General features: G+C 31.5%; 1 protein-coding gene across 4 annotated transcripts in view; it reads right to left on the reverse strand.

The window, feature by feature from the left end:
• The window catches only part of LOC122515631 (ankyrin repeat domain-containing protein SOWAHB), a 252,563-nt gene that overhangs the window by 212,482 nt on the left and 16,580 nt on the right, over positions 1–23,501 (reverse strand). For all 4 annotated transcript variants that reach the window (XR_006303322.1, XM_043633043.1, XM_043633042.1 and 1 more), the window contains 2 exons: positions 3,294–3,329; positions 2,995–3,099 (listed from right to left, as the gene is read on the reverse strand). Coding sequence is in view for 3 of the 4 variants with exons in the window: in XM_043633043.1 (XP_043488978.1) it covers positions 2,995–3,099; positions 3,294–3,329 (141 nt within the window). In the remaining variant the exon portion in view is untranslated. The remainder of the gene's footprint in view (positions 1–2,994; positions 3,100–3,293; positions 3,330–23,501) is intronic.

Consider the following 23,501-nt stretch of genomic DNA (forward strand, 5'->3'; position numbering starts at 1 on the left):
AGGCAAGGTTTTGTTCAAACTGAACAAAAATTTTTGTTTGTTCGTCGCTGGTATATTAATTGATCCATTTAAATCGATCGTAAAAGGCTGAATCCATGATATGAAAAAAAATTTGTTTAATATTTGCATTAAAATACGAAGAAACTTATTTTCCAATCAAAGTGACAATTACCATAGCTAGTAAATGCAACAGATGACACAATGACCCGTTTAACATTCTTTCTACATCGTAAAAATCGCGAAGGGTGATAAATTATTAAAAGGAACTAATAACAACCCTAATCTTTAGTATCTAGTCATAAAAAAATGTATACAGTAGGATTTTGGAAAATTGGTGTCCAAGTTTCGTGTGCACGTGAAGAACAGATATCACATTGAGTTACGAGCACAACACCTCAGTTGATAATGACAAAGGTGTGTGCTGTTAGCCCCTGAAGCTTTGGAAATATAATTACAGTGTGGCTTACCGTAGCCCCTCGGATCAGACCGTTATTACACGCACGGTGGAACTTAACACCTGCGGTGTTGTAAATTCGCCGTTTTCGCGTTCCACTATTGACAGGTCAATAAATCTGAGGTAGCCCCTGTTTGCAATCAGGCTTCGAACTCTGTACGTGTTTCGTGAGTTACCAATACTCGATGCGTAAAGTGGATCCTAAAAGCTACCTAACCTTTATCGGTTAAACAACTTAAGGAAGAAAAATTCCCAAATATTTTCTATTTCCTTTCTCATTGTTTAATAATTTTTTGATAAAAATAGCTGTAATTATATTATGTGTAAGCCTGAATACAAAGTCAGGAAGAAATAATTTATTATTTTAGGTTAGGATTTGTGTAGATTCGAAGTATTTATATTTTGAATCTAAATAAAATGTCAAAAATTAAATAAGGAACTATTTCTGTGATTTTTCAATTACATATCATTCATTGACTCAATTTTAAATCATTCAGTAGAATTAATCTAAAAATTAAATAGAATAAATCAACCCATTTGATTTATATATTAACACGATGAACAGCCCGTGTCGCCAACACGAATTTGTTATTATACGTTTACATATTATCTTAACAAATTACTTACAATAGATAAGTTAAAGCGTGTAATCATGTGCAATGCATTTCTCTTATTGCGATAAGAATGGAATCACCGGTGACCCCCACGGCGCTACGAACAAATTTAGTACCAATCACCAGTGATTCCTTATGCTATTCTACGAGTTCAAAATAATATGTAAGATAAAATTTACTAATGAATCTAATCAAATCTTGAGAGTCTATTTTTAGACGAAATCTTGAATGGAAAGTTAAAGGTCTAGAAATCTAAAGGAAAGAACGAAACTTTGCAGGTTAGGTTTGTGTGAGTCAGTACGAGAGAAACAGGATGAGAAGAGGAAATAAGGGAAGGGAGGAGAAAAAGAGAGAGAGAGAGTGTGTATGAGAGAGATAGTTTGACCGCATGGGGGCCGCGCGTTGAATTCATTCCGTCGGACAAGCTTGCCCCATACCAAACTCTCCCAGCCACGTCGGTCTCATCCCTTGGGATAAATTGGCCGAACCCGCGTGTTTGCGGATAACATCGCCGCGATATACGTTCGTCTACTACGACCTACGATGGCCCTTTTTCTGCCCGCGAATTTCTACCTTTTCGTGAAAATTATTTAACGAATTTCAGTCTTCTTTATGCATTAGAAATAAACTATAACCTAAAAGTTAAGAATATCTTACCGATTTTAGTAAAAATCGAACATATCGATCAATTTTGAAACGATTTTTTGTTGTTTTATTCGATATTAACAAATTAATTGATGTTTTAAGAAATTTCAGCATTTTTTATGTTAATAATGTTCTTATACCGTTTGAACACCCGGTATTCATTGACTCGAAATGAACTTTTCTCTACTGGGATATTTTCGACAACATTTATAATAATTATGGAAGAATAATCATTTAGAAATACTTTTTTATGAAATTAAAGCTTTGAAAAAAGCTCAAATGTTAATTATTACTTTCTGTAATAAACAACGAAATATTTCGCATGGTTTTTAATAATTTACGATATTTATTTACTGAGATAATTATGTTCAATATTTATGTGCTGTTCAATGTTAAAAATAGTTCAAAAAATTTACGCTAGATAGCGCATAGTTGTCTCTAATAATAACCTTAAAAAATTTAATCTTAAGAACGAGTTATTAATTTCCTGATAAACAAGAATTTCTTGTAAATTAAAAAGAATTTAATTGCTGTGTATTGGAATATATTTGATAAAAGATACGTGGAATCAATATTTTTAAGTAGTCAATTAATTGTGTGTGTGTGATTGTGTGTGTGTGTTTATGTGTGTGTGTGCTGATATTTTTAAAATATAAAATTAAAATTTTCAAAATGAAATGTGTGTTGATTTAATGGCCTCCAATAATGGAGAATAATATGATGCTAATATAAAGTTGTAAAAAAAGAAAAGAATATAAAAAAAATCAATTAAATATTTGTTACCGATGAAAAGTAAATTTTATACTTTTACTTTTTATCATTAAAATTTACCATAAAAAAAATATATTAAAAAAACGATAAAGCATACATATTTTTTAAACATTGTGCAAAAAAGAATATACCTCTAACTTATGTTTATAAATAATATAAATAGATAAGAGAAATAATTTTAAATGATTTTAGAGTTAAGATTTCATGTTACCCTAACTTTTATAAAAAAAATTCTAAAATAATTAATTTTCATAATAAATAATATATTCAAGTAAATATTACTTATAATTTACTATCTCCTGTTTGAATCATAAATAGTTTTATTAGTTTGCCTAAATTTGAAATAAAAATTGTTAACCAATTTAAATTATGAATTCGATTTTAGCGTGAAATACAAAAGTGAAGGGTTGTGGGAAGGAGCCCATATGAAACCACCCTTCTTTCGACATTAATTTCCAGTGATATTCGATCCTTGAAATTGTCGACACCATAAAATAAAGATAATCCTACCTTTAATCCAGTAAGACGTGGTTCCACAGCAGCCAATTTCGCCATTTCGTGATAATCTCCTTGAGCAGCTTTCACCAACCATTCTCGTGATTTTCCATCTAATTGCTATGGAAATAGAAAGGAAAGTTTCAAACGATGCACATCGATAGATCGCCTTCGATCCAAACAATTTATACTTTCAAACTCGAATCTTTGGAAAATAATAGAAAGGACGATCTCGAGAAAGTGAAACTTTCGTTGTCGAGTGTAAATCGAAGGCGTAACTCGTATTACAAATTATTCTACGATAATAAACTTACCCAAGCAACGGAAGCACTGTCTTCTTCGTCCGCACCCTATGGAAAAACAAAAACAAAAACCAAAAAATTAATCAGTTCGTTGAAAAAAATAAAAAAAAGTCAATTTTTATTCGGACACTTCGATGTTTTGTTTGCTCGAAACGTAAATATAAAATTGATCGAATACAAATTCTCTTTCACATTTTATCGAATTGGTTCGATGGCATAAAAAATAAATACAAATAAAAAAAAAGACAGATATAGAATTAAAGGTTTGTTCGTTGATTGATTCCAAAAAGAAAACAAAAATAAGTCATTTTCAATTCGGATGCTGTACTGTATCATTCGATTCACAATAAAATTCTAAACATTTTCTTTCTCGTATTGGCTAAACGTTACAGAAAATGATTGATAAACAAGACAAGAAAGAAAACGATGATAAAAACATTGAGATGTCGCATAATAGCAGTAACGTGATCCGGCCATTTAATTGATATACGAAACCAATAATTGATTCTCCGACGCAAAACCCTCAATACTTGTTGCGAATGCTTACATAATCACTGTAGATGACGATGCACCGGTCAGACAGCCTTTTCTTTTCTAGAATCCTATAATTCAACGATTTACGTGCGTAAAAGCGGTGAGAAGGCACGTAGCATGAACGTGCCTCAACCATCAAATTGATATACGAATCAAATAATTGATTCTATCACACAATGCTCCCCAATGCTTGTTGCGAATGTTTACGTAACTATAGTCAATGACAATGCACTCGACCAATCATTTTCTTTTCAACGATTATACATATCTGTTGATTTATTTTCAAAAATCAATTTCAAGTAATTTTATTTTTAATTCATTGTATTGTCGAGTCAATCATAATTTAACAGTTCAGTGAATATAACAAATATGTTAATAATAATTAGACTTATTGTTAGTTATACAGAAATGTAGATTTGATTCAATCATTTGTTATTTAATAATAATAGTAACTTTATTATTATTCAGTATTCGATTATATTGTATTTCTTGTTACAGTGGAATAATTGTTATTGTCTTCAATTTGGTTAAACTGAAACGATGATGAAGTAGTTTTAATCATTTTAAAATTTAATAGTTATTACTGTTAATACTGTGTTTCATTAGATTATTGATATCTTAAAGATTAATATATTTCTGCATATCTAAACTCAATTATATTAATTTTTCCTCAAAATTATACAAAAAAAAGACTGTTAATAATGTATTTACTAGATAATATCTAAATAACGTATTATAATTTTAATAAAACATAATCTTTTACCAAAAAACATGAAACCTCGACAGATTTAATTATTGAATCACAGCAAATCCAATTAGTCAATTGCAACATTGTTAAACCTTGATTTTACAAATAGTTTTCTTTTCCACTTTCTTCACGTTAAGTAAAAAATATAATTTAGATAAATTATACAGAAAGCTACTAATTGAATGTTAAATCCTAATATTTTGTAATATTAAGATGACCATTCATGAGTTCAAAGAATATTCATTTCCTTATAAAATTAGAAAAAACTAAGACTAATATTAATTAGATAATATTTCATCAGTATTCTATTATTTCAGTCAATCTTATTGCTTTACTAGCATCACATAAAACATCTACCCTAATCATTGAATCATAACAAGTCCAATATGTCTGATGCAACATTGTTAAACTTTGATATCAGACACAACTATTACTTTTCCAAGTTTCTTAGCATTCATTTAAATATTTTTAGCCTAAGTTATTTAGAAAGCTAAAAATTGAGTAAATTTCAATAAATAGCTAGTATTTTGAAAAATCAAATTATAACTACTTTCTTTGAAAATTAAAAAAAAAACAAAGACTAGTATGTATTAATTACATAATACTTCAAAATCATACTACTTTTTCAATCAATCAGATTCCCTTACAAGCCATCATAAAAAAAAGAAACCCTCATCTGCCCTAATCATTGAATTATAGCAACTCCAATATGTCTGATGCAACATTGTTAAACCTAGATATCAGACACAACTATTACTTTTCCAAGTTTCTTAGCATTCATTTAAATATTATTAGCCTAAGTTATTTAGGAAGCTAAAAATTAAGTCAATTTCAATAAATAGCTAGTATTTTGAAGAATCAAATTATAATTACTTTCTTTGAAAATTAGAAACAAAACGAAGACTAATATTAATTACATAATACTTCAAAATCATACTACTTTTTCAATCAATCAGATTCCCTTACAAGCCATCATAAAAAAAAGAAACCCTCATCTGAACTAATCATTGAATTACAGCAAGTCCAATATGTCTGATGCAACATTGTTAAACCTTGATATCAGACACAACTATTACTTTACCAAGTTTCTTAGCATTCATTTAAATATTATTAACCAAATTTATTTATGAAGTTAAAAATTGAATGAATTTCAATAAATAGCTAGTAATTTGAAAAATCAAATTATAACTACTTTCTTTGAAAATTAGAAAAAAACTAAGATTAGCATTAATTACATAATACTTCAAAATCATACAACTTTTTCAATCAATCAGATTCCCTTACAAGCCATCATAAAAAAAGAACCCCTCATCTACCCTAATCATTGAATTATAGCAACTCCAATCTGTCGGATGCAACATTGCTAAAGCTTGATCTCATATAATGTCGTCGTTCGTTTGAGAAGAGCATCACCACCAGTTATAGCTTATCTGTGACGTGGGTAAAGTAAGAAAGAAAGAAATAAAGAAAGAAATAAGAGGAAGAAGGAACGAGAGACAGAGTAAGAAGAAGAAGAAGAAGGGGAGAAGGAGAAATACGAAGAGGTGGAACAGAAGAAGAAGGAGTTGAAGGAAGGGAAGATGGGGAATAAGGAGGAAGAGAGGAAGGATTTCTGATCCCAGAAACGTTAAACGACTACTCATCCCTGTTAAACCGTTTGTATTTTCACTCGTCACGGCTACGTCGGACTTTGGAGGTGCTCATATCGACACTCGGGACCAGAATCGATCGTGACTCCTCGTAAATTACATCCCCCAAGGTAGAAACACGATAGATGGTTAGAATTTGGCCAAGTCATCATTAGCTGAAGAGCCCCCGATATCTCTATCGATCGACACCACTACGCGTGTCCTTAAGTGAAATCTCCAATCGGTTGGAGAAGCCTGCTAGTTGATTGGACCGTAATCAAACGGGTCATTGATTTTTATGAATTCCTCCTTTCCAATAGGGGGGAATACTTACAGATGAGTTTGTCAGATTAGTTAGATAAAAACAAGAACGATATATATTTTCTATGACGAATATTTATTAATGTGTAAGTTAATGTTCTTTATGAGAACCACTGACCCCCCGTAGCGTCAGGTGGTGCACCGAGGTGCGTTCCCAGCTTTCGTGTGCTATGTGCCCTTGCTTCTCCTCCTACTACTCCTCATCCTCTTTCCTACTTCTCCTTTCCTTATCCCACGTTGATACGTGTAGGGATATATGTATGTATTCACTTATGTGAATGTATATACATTTAATATCGAATTAAAATGGTATTTATGATATGCATGTTTGCAGAATGTAACGATACTGTTTTCATTGTCGGAATTCGTCATCTTTTTTGTTTGGGTTATAAGATTAGATGGTTTAGGTTTACTATGATGTATAAATAGTTGTGTCATTTAAATTTTCTCTTTTAATATGAGTCATCAATGTTGAAAATATTGACTTAGTATAACTTATTCTATTTCTTCTGATTTTTTTCTTTTTATATTTGTATCATATATTTGATATTGTTTTAAAATAGTATTTATGATATATACATGTGCTTGTAGAATTGAAAGATACTGTTTTTGATTGTTGAATTCAATCTTGTATTTTTTTTGGTAATAAGATAAGATAGTTTTTTTATTCTTATTATTTTGTATTTATAGTAAATAAATAGTTGTGTCACTCAGGAAATACACAATATAATTTATAAATTATATTTAGTATAATATACACATCTAAGTATACTGATATAAAAGCTATACTCACAATTAGCAAAATATAGTTCTTTATATATTCTAATATGTTATATTTATATTATAGTATTATTATATTTACTAGGGTATATATATATAAGTAATACTTTTAATATGATATAATTATAAGTATAGTATACTAGTATAAGTCATTGTATCAATACCATATTTATATTGTACCAATATAAATTTTAAATGAAATAATAATATTTTTCAAATACAAAATAGTAATGTCACTTAACTATGTATACCTAAATTTATTATAACTAGTTAAACTAAACATACTCAAATGTAACTTTCAAACTAAACACTAACACTATAAAGTTATACTAAACCTTGTTTCTCAAATAACTTCATAAAAATCTGACAGAAAATAAAAAAGCTAATAATCTTTATATACCAAATTTATACAAATTAAATTACTTAACTGTATGCAACTTAATTAACATTAATAATATTGATCAACTATACTCAAAAAGAGTTTTCAAAATGTGAAGAAAAAATTGTACAAAATCAAAAACTGACTGTAATAAAGAAGTCAATGACACTTTCAAATCAGATGCACATAACTTTAACGAAGACCAATAAGAAATTAATTGGATGAAATAAAATAAGGAAAAGAGTATGTGAAATAAAAGATAGTAAGTAAGAGTCGCTGATTGATTTTTAAACGATTTCAAGATGCGAGCAGAAAGATCTTCGATGGGATCGCCGAGAGGACACTTGTTTGCTCGTATCTCCACTGAGAGATATGCAAATGGTTCTGGTATCCTCCTCTCATTTTCTTTCTCTCCTTTTCTCTCTCTTCCTCTTTCTTTCTATATCCTGGCACGGGGGCTTCGCGAACGAGCAGACAAACGGACCAGTCAGCGACGCTCAAGCCATGAAGCCGTGGAACATAATGGCGTGGTTATCAGATAAGCTTATAGGACGGAGTTAATCGTAATGGCATCGCAGTGGTGGTTCCTTCGGGTTCCATTCGCGAGAAGTCGAGAAAGTAAAAGACGGTAAATGATGAGAAAGAAGAAAATGAAGTAGAAGAACTAAAGAAACAGGAATAAGAAGAAGAAGAAGAAAAGTGGAGAAGTTAGTGCAACAATTGGTTGAAAAATAAGTGGAATGAAAAGAGGTTGAACCAGTTGGTAGAGAAATAAATAAGTTGGTTAAAGAATAAATGGAAGGGTTGGTAAGGAAAAGATTAGACAGTTGAAAAAGTTGGTAAAAGGAAATGTGAATCTATTGGTAGAGAAATAAGTGAAAGAAGTTGGCAAATGAAAGGTAGGATAGTGGGAAGAATTGGTAGAGAAATGGGTGATAAAGAAAGAGGTTGAACCAGTTGGTAGAGAAATAAATAAGTTGGTTAAAGAATAAATGTAAGGGTTGGTAAAGGAAAAGATTAGACAGTTGAAAAAGTTGGTAAAAGGAAAGGTGAACCTATTGGTAGAGAAATAAGTGGAAGAAGTTGGCAAAGGAAAAGGTAGGACAGTGAGAAGAATTGGTAGAGAAATGGGTGATAAAGAAAAAAGTTGAACCAATTGGTAGAAAAATAAATGAGTAAGTTGGTTAAAAAATAAATGGATGGGTTGGTAAAGGAAAAGATTAGACAGTTGAAAAAGTTGGTAAGAGGAAAGGTGATCCTATTGGTAGAGAAATAAGTGGAAGAATTGATAAATGAACAAAAGTATAAGAAGTAGAAGAATTTGTAGAGAAATAATTAGAAGAGTTGGTAAAATTATTAATTGTTAGTGAAGGAAGAGGTTAAACTAGTTGGTAGAGAAATAAGTGAATAAGTTGGTAAAAAAATAAATGGAAGAGTTGATAAAAGAAAAGGTAGGACAGTGGGAAGAATTGGTAAAGAAATAAGTGAATAAGTTGGTAAAGAAAAAAATGGAAATGTTGATAAAAGGGAAGGTTAACTAGTTGATAAAAAAATAAGTAGAGGAATCGACATCATTTGAACATCATTTGAACAAAATTTGGACAATCATTTGAACAAAAGTATAAGAAATATAAGAATTTGTAGAAGAAAAAATAGAAAGGGTCAACGAAATGCAAGAATTGTTAGAATAAGAAGTTGAGTCAGTGAAAAAAAAATGTAGGAATTTGTAGAGCAAGAAATGGAGAATATGAAAGAGGTGCATGAATTTGTAGAGCAAGAAGTGTAGGAGTTAGAGGAATTGGTAGAACAAAAAGTGAAGCGGATGAAGTGGAGTGGTTTGAGGAAAAAGGAGGAGGAGGAGGAGGAGCAGGAGGAGGAAGAGAAGGAGAAGGAGGAGGAAATAAACAGATTCCTCTTTGGCGCCTACTCCCCATCACTACGTCATTGTCTTTCCGTAATTAATATTTTAATTAAGATCACTAAGAATTAATTAACGCACCGGTGCGATTAAATCCTTCCCCAGGACCTGTTTGATCGATCCTAACGAGACTCCTACCAATGTTCTGATACTGGTTGTTTCATAAGAACAATTTACTTAAGAAATTTTATCAATTTTATCTATTTGGTTTTGGTTGATACAATGTAAGCTTTTTAAGAACGAATTATTCTATTTATTTTTGTAATGGATATTGTTAATATAAATTAGTTTGTTTATTAACATTTTGTGGGGTAATTAGTTTACTGGTTAGTTATTTGCACATTATGTGATTATAATTGATATGACACAACTTTTGCACATATAACTAATTTATACTTATATTATTATATTTATTAAAAATTATATTAGATTACATATATTGCATACAAATCAATTTTCATAACTTTGTGAGACATCGATTAAGAACCACAGAATTGGATATTAAAATCTGAACATTATAAGATTAATCAAATATTTACTTATATATGAATTACTAAAATTGCCAACACATTATTGCTCACTCTATTATCTAAAAATACTATAAAACTAAACAAAATATTTATAAAAGAAAAAAGAAGAAACAGAATATAATTTATAAAAGTCTATAAAGTAACTAACCTAAACAGTATAATACACTAAACTATAGCATATTATAGTATTAATGATCTCTACTAATATTATAATAACAATATAATCGTATATCACACTATAATACTATTATAATAATAAACATACTATAATAAATTATAAAAATATCAAGATAACAGACATTTAAATACCAAAATATCTATAAAAAAGAATATAATCTACAAAAGTCTATAAAGTAACTAACCTAAAAAATACACTCTATACTATAGTATATTATAATATTAATAATTATAATAACAAAATATAATCCTATACCAATACTATTATAATAATAAACTATACTAAATATCAAATAAATACTATAATAAATTATAATAATATCAAGATAACAGACATTTAAATACCAAAATATCTATAAAAAAGAATATAATCAACAAAAGTCTATAAAGTAACTAACCTAAAAAAAACAATACACTCTATACTATAGTATATTATAATATTAATAATTATAATAACAAAATATAATCCTATACCAATACTATTATAATAATAAACTATACTAAATATCAAATAAGTACCATAATAAATTATCAAAATATCAAGATAACGATCTACTTTATCAAATAAAACGCTGACACCTAAAACTTCCTTCCCCATTAGATCCGATCAAAATCATTCAATCTAAATCAATATAATATTTATTCGAAACAATCTCGTTAATCTTTAGAGTGTATCGAACGATATCCAACAACTGCCACGAACCGTAACAAGCAGTCCATTAGCGTGCTTATTAAATAGATACGGTCCATTGTCGAGAGCGTTAATTAGAGAAATCGATTTCATCTACTAGTGCTTTTCTCTTTATTTCTCTCTCTCTCTCTTTCTCTCTCTCTTTCTTTCTCTTTTCTCCTCTCGTTTGAATGGTACGAAACGAAGAGGAGAATTTTAGGGTGCGCCGAGTCGCGAAAATGTTGCTCCGGCGTCCGGCTTATTGGCCGGCGCATGTTCCCGCGCTGTTAGGCATGTATGGATGGCCCCCAGGTTATAATAAAGCTAATTCTGCGGAGCTCTCGAGGCAACTCGTGCCGCAACATGTTTTGCCTCTCGTTCTGCATTTCCCCTACACACTACCTCCACCTCTTTCAACAAACCCTCATTCTCATTCTCCTTCCCCCACCCCCAATCCCCACCCCCTTTTTCTTCTCCTCCTACACTTCCTTTCACCGTTTCACCGATATTCCTTCCTGACTATTATTCTCATCTCTTTCTCTTTCTCTTTTTCTTTTCTTTCTTTACTTTTCAAATGCACATTACTTGTTCACTTATTGTCTCTGGATTGTTCATTGTTTTGTTTGGCCACAAATCAATTAACTCGACTGAATGGTATAAAGAAAATAAGTCGTGTAAAATGTGGCAAAATTTAGTAGAAATTGTTTCGTCAAATTATATCCAATTGTAAAATTTATAATTCATAACAAACAAGTCCAGATTATTCAGCAAATGATATATGAAATACTTTAAATAATATATTCTTAGAGTAACGAATATTGTTGGTACAATTTTTCTTATGATTAAGGGAATTAATCGTGTTGGCAAGTAAAAATAAAAAAGAAAAATAAAATAATACCATCCAATTCAATTTTCATACAAATTTCTTCGTATAAAATCTTCCAGAAAAAAATTGATAATTATTTCGTCACTATTACAATTTATTATTATTAGTAATCAGTTCGATGAAATTCAACTATCATCAACACAAATAATAATATCCTCTTCATCAGATTCCATTCGAGGTTCCATCCTATTGATTTGTTCTTCAATTTTTATAGTAATAATTTTTATTAATTGTAATAGAATTTCTCTTTTCATCTCTCTCTTTCTTTCAAACATACTCTATTATTTTATCTCTTTCTCTTATACACATTCTGTAATTTTTTATCTCATATACATACTATTCTATTTCTATCTCACTCATACTCTTACTTCACGTATTCTCTACTTTTTTCTCTCTCTCTCTCTCTTTCTCTCTCTTACTCTTTTTGTCAATTTCTATTTCATTCTATACTAGTGGGTATATCGTTCTGTCGAATAGAACGACCGAATATATTTATACGCCCCTTCGGAGGGTAGCATACGTCCGCTTATTAAAACGTTTCCACCCTGGAAACCGAGCACATCTGTGTATCTCTTTCTCTCCGTTCGTCCCTTTCTATACCAACTTTGCCCTACCTTCCTTCCTTCCTTCCTATCTTCCTACCTTCCTTTGCCTCCTTCCTTTCTTCGTTTTCATTGCTAAGAGAGAAATAGAAAGAGAAAAAGGGAGAAAGATGGGAGAAGAACTTGAAAATGCACGTGCGTACGTTTAGTTAGAGTATCTGACGGTATACCCCTCCCTCCCCATTCCTCGTGTTCACTGCTTTTACAAAATTAGATGTGTTGGAAAGTGCAGAACGGTACTTGAGCGTGGCTGAAAACGTTTCCGAGTCAATGACGACAAGTGGAACGATAACAATGGGGGTTGTAATGGTTATATCGACGTTGCACACGTTTCTCTCTCTTTCTCTCTTTCTCTCCACTCTTTCTCTTATTATTTCTTTTTTTCTCACGCGTTATATTCTTATTTCGATAATATATTTATCGACAATTTTATTTATTTATTTTTCTTCGATGAAAAAACTCGATAAAACTCAATCTTGTAAACAATGAATAGGCTCACGTTGCATGAAATTGTGTTTTATCTTAGAAGATTTAACTAATAAGATTTATTTTATATTATTAAGTAATTTAAATTATGAAAAGAAAAAAGAAATAATTATATCTATTTTAGTATTTATTTAAAGATAAATGCATAAATAAATGCTTCGAGTTGTTGTAAGACAACAACAGCGTTTCGAATGAACGATTTTAATTTTTTTAGGTTATGTACAAAATATTTCACCATGCGTATTTAGATATTAAAATAAGTGCGATACTTTATACGTGTATATTTATTTTACGTTTATTATTATTACTATTATTATTATTTTTAAATACCGTAACCAATTAAACGAAAAATAAAATCAGCCTTTAACAAAACTTACATTATTGTGCAATTTAATGCAGCTAATAAAGAATCAATATGGCGCTGAATTAATATATAAAACAATTTGCAATTAATAATAAAATAATATTTATGAATATATTAATCGTGAAGTTAAAAGAAACAAAAGCAATATTACTGAATGTAGAATTTAAATTAAACAATGTAGTCATTTAACACATCGGTCACATTACGTTTAGTGTTAATCGAGCATCAAAGGGAAACACGCAGTGAGAAAATAAAACTAATAAGAAAGAGAAGAGAAAAGAGATAAGAAAAGGAATAAGTGAGATCGTAAATCTTAGTGAATTTCTCTTATCGCTCGATCGAACACTCACTTTGTTTTCGCATGCTCGTGACATTTATTTTAATTCTTTCCCTTTAGCGCCTACGTGTCTCTTAGGTATCTACTTAAAACTCACAAACACACACACACACACATACACGTATACATTCATGCAAACAAAAACATGCATACGTCTATGCATTGGTTTGTATATAAACATACATATATTTACGTAAACGTATGCATATACATAAGTGAATATATATGTGCATATATGTGTGTATATAAATGTGTGTGTATGTGTATATGTATTTATATAGATAGGAAGGAAACGTCTGTTGGCGAAAACAAGCGGAGATGTTTCGTCGTTTCGACATTGAAACATTTCTTCGAAAAGTTCGGAACAACGTTGTCGTGCGAGAAAAGTTTTAAGTGCGTGTCTCGGTCGTCTCGGAAGTTTCTCTTGGGTCTCCTGCCGTGCTCGGGCCAAGCCCGAACGGTGCGAGCATATCTTAGCGGAAATGGCCAGGGTCATTCGACGACTTGTTCCTTCGACTTTTTTTCTATGTTGACATGATACAACGAAACATAAGGCGTACACTATTTAAAAACTAACTTAATAAAATTGAACACAAAATTTTTTCCAATCTGTACATCGCCTTTTTGTTTTATTTATATTTTGGATAATATTTGTATTGTTTAATTTAAAATAAGAAAAGTTAACTTTAGTGTAAAAGCTAAATAATATTAAATCGTATAATTTTTGTTTAACAAATTCATTGTTTCTTGTTCTAAGTCTCGTACGAATTTCTTAGTAGTCTGATTGCTGATTGATTCATTAAAGTAAAAAGAATTATACCATACTTAACAATACTATAGTGTAATACCTAATAGTATTTTATTGGATTAACCCATAAACATAATCTAAACACTTTCAATACAAAATACTAACTACCAACATTCTTTTCCAACCCAATAAACAAGGTAACCTCCTAAAATATAGTAATGTTATAGCAACATAACCTAAAAATAGTGAACAAATCCAAATCCTTCAAAAAGTTCCTGCAATGAATATGACCGAACATTGTACCACAGTGGAGAACATCAGCACTGCAGAGCAATACCGATGGTACCACCAAACCCAGACCCATGAGCTATCGGATAGATCAAAAGTATTGAAAAGATTCAAAGAATCGTGGATGAACGATTAGGCCTCGCGATTAGCGGTGAACGCGAGATCGATTATGCGCGGATATCCTGCGGATAACGTGGGCCTGATTTATTCCCCTAATGGGCGTTCGCGCATTCATTTTGAGGCCGTACGAGGCAATTCCACTTGGTGGCGCATCGTCCTGGTGGCCCGTACCTACTGTCACTGACAGGAAAACTCTCGCTGGGTGATTCAGCGCGTTCGGTTCGGCGACGCCTCCTGAACGACCACCAACCATAATGCCTAAATCTACCTTCGGTATCCTACAGTTCTCTCAGTTAAACGCCATTTACACATTGGCTGCTATCGTCCACGATCATAATCCATGCTTTGCCTTTCGGCTAGACGAATCAGAGAGAGAGAAAGAGAGAGAGAGAAAGAGAGAGAGAGAGAGATCTAGTAAATGCACACAAGGTTTGCCAAGGATTTCAAGAGGACTGTTAAACAGGATGATCAAACAGGAATTATGAGAACTAATGAAAGGATCCATCTGCATTATAGGACATATTTGCATTATTACTGAGTAATAATAGCTAGCTAAGTTATTTGGAAGTTGATCTGATTAAATCACAGCGTAATTAAGTATGGTATACTTATTGTTATAGAAATAAGTAATGAAATGTTTTCAGGAACGATTAGGAGAGTTCATTATAATTAACAATGTCATAGTTTATTGGATTGTTTAGAATGAAATTATTTGAAATGATTCGGATGATATTTTCAGTAAACAAAATACTGGATATCAATCCAGTAGAGTGTAATAACAAACAGGAATATGATAGCACAATAATGTAATAACAATGAACAGCTACTAAAAATTACTAGCAAAATAGGAACCCAAATGAAAAAGATATTATTCCAATAACAAACAATTAATTCTATGATCTAACTTTGTACCGTTCCAAGGAACAGAAACACAGTAAAAGGCACAATATACCACCAAAACAAACATTATACACCATACTTTAAATATGTGAATAAATAATACTTAGAAACACTTTTCAAACGATCACCAACACGATTCTTAAATCCAATTACAACTTTTACTAAATTTCCTAACCTAAAAAAGAAACCCCATTGTCAGAAAATATTCTAAATGATACTTTACTTCCTTAAAAATTCCACCTTAAAAAATCACATCATCGTGAGATTTATCAAAAATCACATTAAGATCATAATCCAAACTTCTACCTTTCAACCAGACATTAAAAAGAAAGAATTTTAAGAAACGTAAGATTTTCTCGAAGATTATAAAACAACAGTTTGACCAAGATGATCAAATTAGAAGCATGAGAACCAGATAATAGGATCAACCAGATTGCGGTTAACTCGAAATCTCGAGTTATACACCAACCTTACCCACCTAATCGAGTTCTCAACAAAGTCCGCATCTTAGGAGTACTCTGATAGTCAGAAACGGCATGAGAAAGTTAGAGTCCAGAATTAGTTGACATCAGACAGATGGAACAAAGTATTCATACCTTTCAACCGGTTACACAGCTTACTTAATATCATGTCATCGACTAATGACACATTTCTGATCCCTTATCTTTGAAAACTTGTTCTTCCCTTTGATTATACCATACCGATATTGAATAATAAATGACTAAAACCTATCGATGTTCCTGATAAATCAGTTAACATGATCAACGACCTATATCCAGTATTTGTTAATCATTTGATTATTCTTCAAAAGACCCTAGGATAATATTCCTAACCAGACCAGGAATCTCTAATAAAGGCATCGGGGAATTATAGGTTCCAATGAAATTCATCGAAAGCACACATCATCATCGAACCCAATCCTATCGAAACGAGCTTTCGGTAGGAGATGGTAGGACAAGTTCAACGCTGGACGATTACACGAGATGACAGAGAAATTAGCAAGCGAGACGATTATCGGCTCGTTCTGTGTGAACCTAACAAAGAGAGAATGAACGAATGAGAAATACGGACAGAGAACGTGAATGAGTGAGTGAGAGAGAGAGAGAGATGATGATGGTAGGGAATACCAGGTTGATTCATAACCGAGTTCTCGTATTTTCGCGGCCAGCAGTGCGAATTTGGTCCGGATGGAGAACATGGAAGCATCGACGGTGCACACGTTTACCCCACACCTCTCTTTTCTCTCTCTCTCTCTCTCTCTCTCTCACTCTTCTCTCATTCTGCTATCCCTACGTTGACAGGATTATATTCGTACGTGCTCATCGTGTTTCTCTCGCTGTACCCGGGATCCCGCAATACGCGTCGAGCGATCATATTCCCGTAGGCTAATAAATTTATCCTGCTACTCGAGCACACCAACCGACCATAGTCGACCGATTGTAATACGACTGATGTCATTGTTTCCAACTTCTTTCACAATTACTCGATATCTTTCATTTGATATATATACATATGTTTTTGTTGCTTCTTTTTTTATATGGAACTTTTATTATGAAATGTAAAAGTTCATTTACGGACCGTAAATATACATTATTTTAGTTAAATTAATATTTTATATAATTATTAGTTTTATTTAATTCTTTTACAATTATTAAAACTTATTCATTGGAATTTTTCTTTTTTTAATAAAAGATATTAAAGAAAGTTAACTGATGTCATTGTTTCCAACTTCTTTCACAATTACTCGATATCTTTCATTTGATATATATATACATATGTTTTTGTTGCTTATTTTTTTATATGGAACTTTTATTATGAAATGTAAAAGTTCATTTACGGACCGTAAATATACATTATTTTAGTTAAATTAATATTTTATATAATTATTAGTTTTATTTATTTCTTTTACAATTATTAAAACTTGTTGATTGGAATTTTTCTTTTTTTAATAAAAGATATTAAAGAAAGTTAACTGATGTCATTGTTTCCAACTTCTTTCACAATTACTCGATATCTTTCATTTGATATATATACATATGTTTTTGTTGCTTCTTTTTTTATATGGAACTTTTATTATGAAATGTAAAAGTTCATTTACGGACCGTAAATATACATTATTTTAGTTAAATTAATCTAAAAGAAAATTATATGATTAAATTATATATTGATAAATTAATAGAAATTTTGCCAGACTTGACACAATTAACTTATATTTTTTAATTGATAAATATGCTAACCTTGAATTTTTTCGAGACAATAGAAAATGGACTTGCACCACTTTTAATATAAACGGTTCATATATTTCATACATTTTATATAATTATTAGTTTTATTTAATTCTTTTACAATTATTAAAACTTGTTGATTGGAATTTTTTTTTTTAATAAAAGATATTAAAGAAAGTTAATACTATTTTTATGTTTCTTATTTATGGTTTAAATTTATTTATTTAAAATTAAACATACCGAACTTTATATAATTATTACCACAAAAAATAAAAAAACTCGTCTTCGAAATATCATATATTTTACAATGTATGATACAATAATTCTTGACACAACAAATAGCACTATAATTTGTAAGAAATTCTGTAAATAATTTTACAATTGGTCAATTGACCGGTCATAGTACGATTAGTGTTAATAAAAATTATTTTAATATATCACATTTCTATATAAGTTAATAAATTAATTCCAACAGAGACAATAGTTACCAAATACTTTTACAGATATTCAAACTATCACATGAAATCATTTTTTCATGTTTTCAATTTTCATTTGAATCAATTTGTTCTGATATATGCTATCTCTCACAAACATCTCAATAGAATTTTATTTCCAAGTTCTTTCAAAAAGTTATTATATAAACAATTTAAACTATAATTTTAAATATTTATCTGGACAAATGTTTAAACATTTTTTTCCATATTTTTAAATAATTTATCTAATTAATTTCGTCAATAAAAATTATCCTCGAATATCCCTTATTCCCTTAGAAAAAATAATCCTAATACCCCAACAATACCATTTTTTCGTAATAATTGAACAAAAACGATAAACCCCATGACAACAATAACCATCCAAATTTATCCAATACCCACCATATATCCCAAACCCCAAATATTAATAACCAACCCACTAAACTCTCCCCCTAAACAGTACAAATCAGTACACTCCTTCTTTCATCAACAAAAATCACACGATCAGAGAACCACAATTAAAATAACAATCCTATATTAGTATTAACAATCAAAATACACATCACCTTAACGAAAAACCCGCTCTTATCTTTAACCCTACTCCCCGACCCCACCAAAAAAAAAAAAAACGAAAAAAGAAGTTAAAAAACTTCTTAAAGAAGACGATGATGGTTCCCCGAGTATCTCGCGAAGGTCGAGCTTAGCGGGGCCGGTCTGTTTCCTTTCCTAACGAGTTTATCGCATCCTCTTTAACGTTATTAACACGGGCTAACGAACTGGAAGTGCCGAGTCAGCCGTGGTCCAACCACCGAACGCAGATGAGGTGTTCAACTATATGTGCATGTAAATATACATATAGGTGTTAAAGGTGCTAGTGTAAGTAGTGTGTATGCATGCGTTTCAAGAGAATACAAGAAGGGAAGTGGGGTGGTGATGGGAGGGGACGTGGGGGGAGATGGGGGGGGACTGGGTGAAGAGACGTGCGGGTTACGTATATAAGGTGGGATAAAGGTACGTTCAAATGTGTGTATGTGTGTGTATGAGAGAGATAGAGATAGATAGATACAGATAGTGTGTATGTGTGTTAGTGTTTGTGTTTGTGTCTGTGCGAGTGAGAGAGAGATGGCTGTCTGTGCGGCTCTGATACCCCAGTCTCTGAGCTAATTCCGAGGTGTAATCTGCGGGTACCATCTCAATGGATTAGCATATAGATAGCGAGGTGGGCTGACCGTATATATACGTACGCCTAGATCACATTGGAGGAAGGAAGCATCGTTCCTGTCCGTGTCTCCAACCGATCGAGAACGCGAGCGCAAAGGGGGTCAGGTGTGTGTGCAATAGCTGACTAAATATCTTTCTTGAATATGCTGGTTTTCGTTGTTTTTTCTTTTTTTTCTTGTTGTTATTTGTTTGATTTAAATAAAGAAATATATATTGGACGAATTAATGATTGGTAGTATGATTGTTGATTGATATAATTGTAAATTAAGATTAATTGTTATAAGGAAAGGTGAGAATGGGATAAGTATTGTTCGTTTTAAGTTAAAGGGTGTAATTGTGTTCTTTTCGTTTTGATTTTAATTAAGTATTTGGATTTTTGAATGAGTAGAGATGTGGGATAATGTAACGAAGATGATATAATATGTTTTTCTAATATTTTGTTTAGAAATTATTTCTTTTGGATAGTCGATTGAATTAGGTATATGAAAAAATTGAAAAATATTCAATTAAGTTAATGTATTTTGATTTATATAAGATTTTAAGAAGAAAAGTTAGAAATTATTTAATCAAAAATGTGATGAATATAAAAAATTCTAAATTGTGGATATTAAAAAAGACAAATGTGTTATAATATTTGTTGTACATTGTAGAAAATATTAATAGTTAATTGCATATAAAAAAAATCACATCACATTGTTTATTAAATTTTGACGAAAAAAATTACGGCTATTAACGAGTTTTCATGCGGAAATAAAATTAAAATAATATTGTATCTATTTCTTTCTAATTTTGATAAAAATTATCCCTTTTAAACGAAAATTACTCTGCAAAGTTGATGCATTTTAGTGTCAATCAGGTTTGCGACAAAAATGTAACAACATTTCGTAAAAAATAATGATTAGAAAATTAAACAAGTAACATATTTCAAAAACAAATAAATACTACATTAATTAACAAATTTATTAACAAATCATATTAATAATGATTATTTAAAAAAAACTTAATAATTTAGTATAGTATCCAAAAATGAAAAATACCGTAATCCGACCATAATTTGACATAAATGATAACATAAAACAGCATATTTCTGCTCATTCCCAACAACAATAGAAATAATGTTAAAAAATAAAATGAATATTACATATGACACTTAATAAAATATAACCAACAGCATAATCCAAGTGTAATCCAACAATATAGAATTATTCAGTACTATACACGTCAAACTACTGATTCCAAATATGAAACGTCAAGTACAGTTAAAAAAAAAAAATCATGTCCTTGTTTAAATCTTGACGAAAGGAATTTGGATTCTGTACGAATCGAGAAGTGGTAGAAAAAAAAACGGATAACAACATTCTATTTCTCTCTCTCTCTCTCTCTCTTTCTCATTCTTTCTTTGGAAGACCGTAGAGCATTTTGCTGGAGGTGATTCGGTCGCGAGGTAATTTGTGCTCACAGCAGGGCTGAGCAAACACGCGCGGCGGGGGTGCCTCGAAAAATTAAATAACTCGATGACTGGTCACATTCTCGAGCGTGCGCATCTCGCGAACACAGGCCGCGGGCTTTTTCTTTCTCCCTCTCTCTCTCTCTCTCTCTCTTTAAATCTCTTTCATTCTTTCTTTCTTTTCTTGAGACCTTATACCCGTTCATACCAAAAGATCAAGAAAGAAAGAAGAAGGCGCCTATCCTAAGGCACAAATGACTTAGCCCTATACCACAACCACCACCAAAACCACCAAAACCACCACTAACAATAACAACAATAACAGTATAACAATCATTTCTCTTTCAACTAGGTGAACCGAGAACTAACGTGCCTAGAGATACCCCAGGTTCGATCCCTGGGGAAAGGAGTCCCTGGCCAGGACTGAAAAGAAGTAGACCTGGCAAAGAGCCAGGATATCTGGAGCCCGTGAGCGCCGGCCTCCCGCAGGCTTATGAATACAAATAGCCGCTCACTGGCCGAAGCCGCAGATCTCTGATAAGGATATTCTCTTCTTCTTCTCTCTTTCTTTTATTCTGTTCTTACCTATAACATAACGTAGAAGAATAAAGTACAGACTCGGGGAACCGTTTGTTGGCCACTGTTGTACGACGTACGACCGTTTAACGGAGGATTATCCTCGCGAAAGGGAGCTTGATTCTGATCGGATCAAGGTATCGGCCTTGTATCGGTCCCCGGAAAAGAGAAAACAGAGAGGAGAGAGGAGAGAAGACGTTGTTGCGGAATGTCGCCATTGGATACTCTAGCCTTTCTCTCCTAACGTAACGAGATCTCTCGCCTTAAGGGGAATAATAATCGGAGATCTAGTTGGCTGATTCCAATGATTTTATTTTTCGTTAGATATTGTTCGTTTCAAATTATTTAACTTGATTTTTACAAGTCGGTTAATGAAGAACAATTAATATGATTTTGAGGTTAATATGATTAGAAACAGTTGTAATCTTATACGTTGGTTCGAATGATTTTCAAATTTAGTAATATGCATTGTCACGATTGCAAAATTTGTCAATGTAACAGGTTTGAAATCTAACAGGACGTTAAATATTTTCTAATCTGATATTTTATTGGGTTACTCAAAAGTTTGTATCGATTTACCAATATATTAAGTTAAAGGAATAATACTTTCGTATTTTTTTTTTTTTAGGATCGCATAACTCTTGCAATAATTAGACTATAAGATCAATTATCAATGAATACAAATTTAGGATTGATGATTGTTAATAGAAAAATAATAAAATAGATGAGATTATTTTCTTCCTATCATCAATTATATGAAAATTGTAAATGTAAAAATAATGCGACTATGAAAAACAACATTAAGTATCTTTGTATAGTAAGAAGAAATGGGTTACATTATCGTTTGGAGTACGGCAAACGTTCTTTACCATTTCTACCACGCGGAAAGGAATGCCCATCGTGCGGTTGATCATTCTCTCCCCCCTCCCCTTGTTCTCTTCCTTCCAAAGGTTTTTCTCTTCGGTCGATCACCATCTAGATACTTCGTATCCTGCCGTGCGTTTCACGATCGGAGACACTATCTACGTTGATCTCTAGCTAATGTCGTGTAAGAACGTCCGGAGCTACGCCTTCTTCGATCTACTGACAGCAGTTTGTCGAGACACTCCTCGCGAGAGCACGGTGATACATCACGAGCGTGCTTTTTAATCCGTCCTTGCAATCCTCAAACTCCCAACCCCCTCATACACTTCTCAAATCCTATGCTCTCACCCCGTTAACCCCTCTTCGCAATCTTAAATATTGTAGCACAGAAGTCAAAAGTACAAAGTTAACGTACAACTTTGAAGGGATTAGGACGTTTAAAGTGTCTGCAGTGATACTTTGTAAGATGAGAAGAAAGGATTGATATTATGATTTATGGGAGTACGAAAATATTTGGATCGTTGGTAGATTGGGATTTAAAGTTGTAAGGGATTCGGCTTTTGAATGTAAGAGTTTGTAGTTGTTTTATTTGGGTTGCTCGAAAAGTTCGTGCTGATTGATGTTTTTAATATACTGGGTGTTTCGTAATATGTGGGACCAACATCGGATGTGAATACAGGACATCAAAATAATGAGAAATGTTCGTACAAACGTGTGTTCTATTTGTCTGTGTTTCATACGTATTACGAAACACCTTGTATATTGAAAATAACGGACCGAAAAAATTTGTCTGGTAACCTAACCTACAATTGCCAGGTCAAAAATTTTAGGTTATTTTATACGCAAAGTTTTTGCTGATTTTGAGATAAATACATGTAATACATTTAAAAATATTAATCGATATAAATATTAATCGTGTTTATTTATAAACCTGAGTGAATTTTCCGTGCAACCTAATATTTTATAAAACTTTGTGAAATTAATTCTTTAACAATTTT

Source organism: Polistes fuscatus, unplaced genomic scaffold (assembly GCF_010416935.1).
Source record: "Polistes fuscatus isolate 324 unplaced genomic scaffold, CU_Pfus_HIC Scaffold18, whole genome shotgun sequence".
NCBI classification, from domain to species: Eukaryota; Metazoa; Arthropoda; class Insecta; order Hymenoptera; family Vespidae; genus Polistes; species Polistes fuscatus.